The sequence below is a fragment of the Mugil cephalus genome, chromosome 12 (assembly GCF_022458985.1).
Source record: "Mugil cephalus isolate CIBA_MC_2020 chromosome 12, CIBA_Mcephalus_1.1, whole genome shotgun sequence".
Classification (NCBI taxonomy): Eukaryota; Metazoa; Chordata; class Actinopteri; order Mugiliformes; family Mugilidae; genus Mugil; species Mugil cephalus.
Window position 1 is genome coordinate 2,174,238 of NC_061781.1, and position 8,378 is coordinate 2,182,615.

An 8,378-nucleotide genomic window follows, 5' to 3' on the forward strand; every position below is an offset into this window, starting at 1 on the left:
TTTGCTGCCATCTACTGGGTGCCTGACAACCTACTGCCATGGCAATGGGATAAAGCTCCACTTTCCTTTACCATCAGCACTTTTAGTTATTTTATTTTTTCCTATGTCTCAGGCCAAGTACGTGATCGTGGCCACTCCCCCTGGTCTGAACCTGAAGATGCACTTTAATCCCGAACTGCCACCGCTGAGGAACCAGCTGATCCACCGTGTCCCCATGGGCTCCGTCATCAAGTGCATGGTCTACTACAAAGAGAACTTCTGGAGGAAAAAGGGTAAGGGCGTGGGCAGAACATGGGAGCGAAGGAAGGCCGAAGGATGCGAGGTGGATTTTTAAACGTTGTGTTGTGCCTCCAGGTTACTGTGGCAGCATGGTGATCGAGGAGGAGGGTGCTCCCATCGGTCTGACACTGGATGACACAAAGCCTGATGGGACTGTACCTGCTATTATGGGGTGAATATGGAGCTCCAGACACTTCTCTGCAAGACCCATGCTTATGACCTGCAACTAGATGGCATGGTCATAAGCATGAGAATTAAAGGGCAAGTCTTGCATTAGTCTACACCTTCCTAATCGCCGACATTTCCCTAAGACCAAAAGCAGCGACGTTTGCGTCTTTCAGATTTTACAATAACAGGTTAAATTAAAAAGCAACATAAACTGCCTCAGTTGTATGTGCAAATCAACAGTGAGTGTGTAATTATACATGTAGTGTGCACATGTAAAATGAGGTAGTCTGTGTTAATCGATGACTCCTGTTAAATTATTCCACACCAAACTGGAGGAAAAACTTGTGAACTGTTTACTCTGAGGACTACTTGCACGGACGTCTACTTAAAATTAGTTGTTAATGTACAATATGTTAATATAACTGGGCACAATTAAAATCTCAGAGTAGAAAAAATATTTTTTAAGACTAAAGGAAATAACAACTCTGCCACAGAAGAAATGATGACCCAAAACATCAGTAATGAGCCCTTTGGCTTTTCTTTAACCAAAACCCTTTTCAAGAATATCTCTATGTCGTCGTTCAATAACTTTCAAATAATTAATTCCCACAGGTAATGACCTCAAATCTCCCAGCAGTTCAACAAAAGTTAAATTCCCCACAGTACAAACAAAACGATTTCAGTGTTCCCCAAAATTTCCCAGCCCATAAATCCAACATTTCAACCCAAGGGTCTTGCAAAACCACATTAAGTGTTCCACAAGCGCAACCAGTCCATAAATCAAAAGGCCTTGCACAATGAAAATAAAAATATTGTCATGGTGATTATGATGCTGCATAAGGTTTCTCTTTTCTCTTTCCCACAGCTTCATCCTGGCCCGCAAGTGCAGGAAGCTCTCGGGCCTGTCCAAAGAAGAGAGGTAAGGAGGCAGCGCGGAGGATTATTTCAAACCCGTTCACAGGCTGTAGGATCGCTTTAATCCGAACACTTCTCGTCTCGTTTAGGTTGAAGAGGATCTGTGAGATTTACTCCAGAGTGCTGGGCTCAGAGGAGGCGCTGCATGTGAGTTAAGATATGGAGCACACCGCTCACACAGTCGCACAACTGCTGCAGAGCCACTTGTCATTAAAGGCATTGATGTGCTTCACAGCCGATACACTATGAGGAGAAGAACTGGTGTGAAGAGGAGTACTCTGGGGGCTGCTACACGGCATATTTCCCTCCAGGAATCCTCACCCAGTATGGAAAGTAAGTCTCACGCACACTATCCTGTGAATGTGTGTTGCATCATGACCACTGGAGAGTAACCTGATTGGCCGGACTGAAACAGGGCTCGATTGCTTATCCCTGGTTAGACAGATGTTGAGACTCTTTTTGAGGTTGAATTTTTGTATTGCATTTCTTTGTATTCTGAATGTATTTATAAAGTCATACTCAGACTGTGATGGCACAGAAAGCCCATAAAAAAGTCTTTAGAATGTCAGTGCAGACTCCAAAAGAGCTGAATTTCCTAGGGAGGTGTTGCTTTTGCTTTTGACACCTCGTCTGTGTTGGAGGGGAGTCTCAGCAGGTTGTCAAAGGTGGTGCCCAGGTATCTGAACTCCTCCATGATGGTGGTGACCTTAATAGTCAGATCTTTCTGCTTCTTGGAGAAGGTCATCACCATCTCCTTGATTTTGCTGACTTTCATTTCCAGGTGTGAGCTGTCACACCACTCTATGTACTCGATCCTTGTAACTTGTGTGCAGTGACAGTGAAGTTCTTCCTCTGTCTCAGGGTGCTGAGGGAACCCGTCGGGAAGTTGTACTTCGCTGGCACAGAGACGGCCACAGAATGGAGCGGCTACATGGAGGGGGCAGTGCAAGCTGGCGAGAGAGCAGCCAGAGAGGTCAGAGCACGTTCAGCCTCAAAACACTGATTCACACCCAGAAGCATCCAACATTGTCTGGTAGTTATGATTTAGAAAAGAAGACAAGCTTTCAGTGATCAGGAGCAAGTAGACATACATGCATAACTAACCACTCTACTGCGTTACGTTCTGTTTACATGGCATATTACACTTCACTACCTTTATCTGATAGCTTTAACTGAAAATCTGTGTGCGCGTTGCGCTTCACGGGGGGTGTGAGGGTGTCACCTCCAACTTGTCGAGCTGCTGACTGAGGCAGATTTTGTTCAGTCTACCAACTTAAATGCTTAAACTCTCCCTAAACGCTGCTGCACCACCTGCTGAGTGCACTGTATCTGCCTCCAACACGCACGGCCTCCTCCAGCTTTATTCTGACTGTGTTCATGCGCCTCCCTACACCTCCTCCCTCAGGCGCCGCTGGAGAGTTTAGTCTGCATTTGTTTCTGGGGAAACACTTGAACAAAACTGGCGTTGATGTAAATGCATGTACAGCTGACACAAACTGTGTGTTCTTGCAGATCATGTGTGCAATGGGTAAAATCCACCACAGTCAGATCATCCAGACGGAGCCTGAGTGTGAGGTAAGAAGACACTTTATGAATAATTATGCTCTTTTGTTCTGCAGTTATTGATTCCTTTTTTTGCGAGAGAAACATGCTATTTTGCCACCTGTAGATTACAGTGGCTATGTTTACCTGTTCAGAGATTCCAACTAAACTGTTTCCATGCACGCTACACACATCCTCAGTCACCCAGTCACCATATCAGTCAGTACTTAACTGGTACAGTGGCTCTGCAGCAGTAGAGTGTCAAATCTGCAGGATATAACAAAAAAAGTTTATTCCCCTATCTTTATTGACAACAATGGGATGATTTAAGACGACCAAGATGGCTCCACGTCTCCAGCGTTGCTGTCCACTTGGGTTGTTTTTCTACCTCCATGTTTCTGTCCCTCCTGGAAACTCCTCACCTGATGTTTACCCCACATGGAGCAAACATGCTTAGAGAGAATGGATTTATTCCAACCAGAAAGAAACCAGCACATCAAGAGTTTACATAGTTATTACCAACTCTTTAACTCCTTTTGATCAGATCAGTACGTTGTTGCATGAGGTATTTTTATTCTACTTATAATAGGAATATTAAATATTAATAGGAATAATAATGTCCATGTAATTGTAGCATCTGTGAAACACTGGGCAACCAAAGGATGATTTGGGGCTTTGGTGACAGCTGCAAAGTCTAATGTTTGCTCACTAACCAGTCAGAATACGATGTGACATTTTTGAACGAGACCAGAATAACATACACAAAGCAAAAGAGTGGAGGCCAAATAAATAAAAAGTTGTGAACTGTCTGGATTCTCCTTAACCTAAACTCTTATTCTTCTTGTCTCCATCCTACAGGAAGTCCCAGCGCTCCCGTTCGTCACCACCTTCTGGGAGAGAAACTTGCCTTCGGTCGGTGGTCTCCTCAAGTTCATGGGCTTCTCCACCTTCCTGTCCGTTGCCACCGTCGCCGGCCTTGTGGCCTACAAGAAGGGTCTCCTCCCCCGGAGTTAAACCGCGTCATCTCACTCCTCTGCATCTCAAAGAGCGGACACACACAGCTCAATAGACACTGTACCTCTAGCGCATTACTCTGTGGTCCCAAACTGCAAGGTAGTGAACAGATGAGAGTATAGGATGTGTTACTTTTTGTTTGGTTTTTGGGGAACACTGTGTTGTGAGGACGACTCTTCAGCTCAAGCAAAAACACTAACACACCAACACTTTTGTACACAAAAGAAAGCAAGAGTGAGACAAAGAGTAACGTTCTGATTAAAAGTTAAAAGAGATGCTTAGACAGAGGGGAGTGAAGAAGACCCAACTTTAACAGTTTAACCCGGCAGTAAATTTGAGACTCAGATTGTGAAACCAATGAAGGAAAAAAGTGAATCAATAATTTTAGTGAAGAAAATAAATTTATATATAGGGCTGTCAATATATATTAAAATATCTAATCACGATTTATCGTATGATTGCGCGTTAACGCAAATTAATTGCACTTAATTATTTTTTTTAATTATCTATTTTGTTTTCTTGTTGGGGGACGCATCTGTCAGGACTTTCAAGGTGAAATTATTGTTTGGCTTATATTTGGAATTTAGGCAGTTGTGACGATACAGGGCGTCATATCGCCCTCTGCAGGATCAAATTATTTACTACAACCACTACAAGCACTTCAGATTCTGCTTGTTTTCCACAATGTTACTGCAGCTTTAATCACTTCCTGATTTCCTGGTTTGGTGGCAGATTATAAAAACAGAAATTGCATGACATAGTAAAATGAACAGCGTTAAAAGGAATTTGCGTTAACGCGTTATTAAAGCATTAACATTGACAGTCCTAATATAAATGTCACTATTCCATACATTGCCAATGACGTACACATTCTTGATTACACGTGGGTTTCTGACTCATCATTCTCACTGTGTGTGTGTGTGTGTGTGTGTGTGTGTGAGACCTTTGTCTAGTGTGCGTATGTGTGTCCGTCAAGCGTGTGTGAAGTGTGTCTAATTACCTCCGCTGATTTTAGGTGCTGATCTATTCTGGCCGAGCAGCTGTAGCTGATTGATGAAATCCAGTAACGTCAGAGGAGAGCAGAGCCGTTGACTGCTGAAAAAAAAAATTAAAAATAAAAATCACAGAGGAGGTTCAGGGATGAGGACGGGCTCATTCTGTCATTTACATAGTGTCAACACGTCCCATGGAAAGACCAAAACCACAGTGAATGGATCTTTTCATCACGTTTCATCCGTGTACATAAAGCCTGACGTGGTTTCTTCCTTTAGAGCCCCACTGTTGCTCAGAATGGCATCAGTAAATAATATCTTTACACTGGATGACGTGAACGATGTTCATCAGCACCAAATATTAGTTGTTCCCTAAACTCTAATCAGTCGCAGTGCCAGGTTGATTCAAGTTTTTATTTGAATTAGAATCAGCTTTTTAGTCATTTGTTTTTCACAGTCATTTCAATTTAGCTTGGAGTGAGATTATTTTACTTCTGGTGGCGTTTAAAGATAATCTACCATGATTCATAAGCAAATAGGATGCAAAGACCCTATACTATAATAAAAAATTAATATTAACAACAATAATAATAAATTCAGTCATGAAGTGATTATCATTTATGGAAGGTGTGGTTAGGGCCCCCTATTTCACCTGGCAACGATAAATACTATTTTCTGATTGGCTCATTGGTCGCTGATTGAAGCAGAGCAGCCTGTCACCTCTCTATTCATAGATTACTAATCTCTTTTAAAGTCTGTGTCAGACGTGTTTTAGCATTTTCCGGTGTGAGAAATTTCACGTCGTGTGGCGTGATAGCTTGTGAACTTATTGAAATGCGTGCACACGACTTGAGAGCCCTGTATTAACAACTGTGGTCATATTTGGTATTTATTTTTCATGTTTCGTTATAATAAGAATAGAAATTACAAAATAGTGTCACATTTCTCATATTTGTAGCTCATATAGTTTGGTAATGATGTAGAAAGCTGCATTTGCATGAAAATGACTTGACAATTCATTGTTCACATGCAAACACACACACACAAACATACATGCTAGCTGTAGCTAGCTAGCCTTGTGTGTGCACATGCAGAGTTGCTACATTCAGTTATTTCTTATTCGAATCAAACTCCTTAACAATTAATCAAGATATTTTTCTACAGTTTATGTACCTAAAAGTGTTCAAGTCTATTTTATTTTCCCAATATCCCAAAATTTAAGTCCTCAGCTGAAAGTAGTCTCCAGCAAATGCATCATTTACTTCTGTTTGAGTAAGAAGAAGAAAGATCAATTCACTGTTGGTTTTCATGGTATGTGCTGAAAAATGAAAAATAAAAATGCATGAATAGATTAAGAAGAAGAACTCAACTTTTAAGTGACACCTGTTATTTCGAGGCAACGTAGTGGGTAATGTAAGCTGCTCTGGTTAATGGAATGGAAGCATTCGAATGTATTTTTCTTCAGATGAGATAACACGTGATTTGTTGCTGTATTAATATATTTTTATCTTTCCTCAATCATGATTAAGACTAACATTTTTAAAAACTGCCACGTGTTATCACTGGAAGCCACTTGGCGATCCAGATGAGGCCAGAGAGTTGGATTCTGTCGATTTAATGCACCTACCAGATGCTTGATGTAGGATGTACCTCGACTTTGAGTGTGTCCTCTTAAAATCATAAAATTCTGGACACATTTAGGGAAGTCACGCAGGCTCTTTGTGGTCGGCCATATTGCACGAGCTGCACCTCGGCGGTACCTCTTGTTTGTCTGAGACTTTTTGACGGAAAGCTTATCTACAGAAGAAAACCTCTGTTCATGCCTCTGCTCTGAGAGGGCGAACCCGTGCGAGAATCACGCTGTTCCTGTCCCAAAGACTGGTGTTTGTGAGTGTAGTTTATCTGTCGTGCCTTAATGGAAGTCGTGGTGTTTTATTTGTCATTTCTCTCAAGTGCCTGTGTGACTCTGACACTCTCCACATTGCTTTCCCTCCCTACCTCCGCCCTTTCATCCCTCCATCACTCCGTCCCTCACTCTCTTCCTCCCGCCTGATCTGGAGGTGAGAGGTCAGATGGACCAGGTCGTTGGTTTAAGGCGTCGTCAGTAACCATAGCATCCAACAGCTTGTCCCTTTAAATGTGTCTAAAAGGTTTTTAAATTCCCCCAGTGTTACCTGAGTTAGATCCTTGCTATAAACTCAGCTAAAGCTGGGTGTGTTCTAATAATAATAATAATAATAATAATAATAATAATAATAATAATAATAATAATAATACTCAGAGTATTGGGGTGATCAAACTGCGTATCTCCAGTGAAGCCAACTCAGTGTGTGCTTTGTGTTGTGATTTTGGTGCTTCACTATCCATCTCTTTGGTGTTGTGGTGTCCTCGTGTCTCTTCTGGCTGCTTAACTTCACCGTGTCTGCACTGTGACATTTGTCCCTTCATCCCAGCTCCAGTTCCATGTCTCTATAGCACATCTCTCCCTCCCTCTTGTTCCGCCTGTCCCTCTGTGCATACACGTGTCCTTAACTCTTCCTGTGATCGTTGATGTCTCTGATTCTTCAAACAAAGCTGGTGATATTTAAAAGAAAACAATGTGAAATAAATCTTTTACTCGTCTTAAGCTGCTCTTGTGTATCATTCTGTCCGTGTCCACTTAGAAAAATCAGTGTAGATAGAAATTAGAAATTATTGCAAGGTTATGGTGTGTAAAGACAGACTGAATGCACGGGACACCTCCCATCAACCAATTTCAGTGCCCCTCTTCTCTGTACATTTAGTTACATTTAGAGTTTTACATTTACATTTAGAGTTTTAAGTCATCTCATATATGGTTTTGTGAGCAAACACTCCTCTGCATGTGAGAGCAAAATAAAAGAAATCACTTAAAATATTCATTATACATATTTATTCTGAGGGTGTCCTGTGGTTTTTGACAACAGAATGTTGTGTTGAGGGGAGGGGCCTCTGTGCACCCTAACCCATCCCACAGAAACTTGATCAGTTTGGGATCTAGTGAGTTTGGAGGCCAGGTCAACACCTTGTGCTGTTCTTCATGTTTGTTGAGTTGTTCCTAAAGTGTGTGTGTGTGTGTGTGTGTGTGTGTGTGTGTGTGTGTGTGTGTGTGTGTGTGTGTTATGTTTTTCGACTGAATTCTGGAAAACTATGATTCCAAGCTCCACCCACAGCTCATCATTTTGACATGTGAGAACTATGAATATTTGCGCAAAGTTTCATGGTAATTCATCTAATACTTACTCTAACACTCCAGTACTCTAGTTTAGGGCATAGTGAACAAATAACAGCTGAAAAAAGCTCCAGTCAAACACAGAACACAGATTTGTACAGATCTTTACTTTACAGTGTAAAGATCTTTCTCTGGCAAATCCCCCAGAGATCTAAGGTTCAGTTCCTGGAGCGCTGCAGGAAAGAAGTTCCTGTTTTTAGAGACAAGCACAGCGGGAA

The 8,378-nt window shown here is 41.8% G+C and overlaps 1 protein-coding gene across 1 annotated transcript in view; it reads left to right on the top strand.

Annotated features, from left to right (window-relative positions):
• mao (monoamine oxidase) overlaps positions 1 to 7,536 on the top strand; it is a 31,900-nt gene extending 24,364 nt beyond the window's left edge. Inside the window, exons 8-15 of the mRNA XM_047600960.1 lie at positions 113 to 272; positions 355 to 451; positions 1,313 to 1,366; positions 1,452 to 1,509; positions 1,598 to 1,695; positions 2,224 to 2,335; positions 2,875 to 2,937; positions 3,763 to 7,536. Coding sequence (XP_047456916.1) covers positions 113 to 272; positions 355 to 451; positions 1,313 to 1,366; positions 1,452 to 1,509; positions 1,598 to 1,695; positions 2,224 to 2,335; positions 2,875 to 2,937; positions 3,763 to 3,918 — 798 coding nt within the window. The 3' untranslated portion in view covers positions 3,919 to 7,536. The remainder of the gene's footprint in view (positions 1 to 112; positions 273 to 354; positions 452 to 1,312; positions 1,367 to 1,451; positions 1,510 to 1,597; positions 1,696 to 2,223; positions 2,336 to 2,874; positions 2,938 to 3,762) is intronic.
• The last annotated feature ends 842 nt before the right edge of the window (positions 7,537 to 8,378 follow it).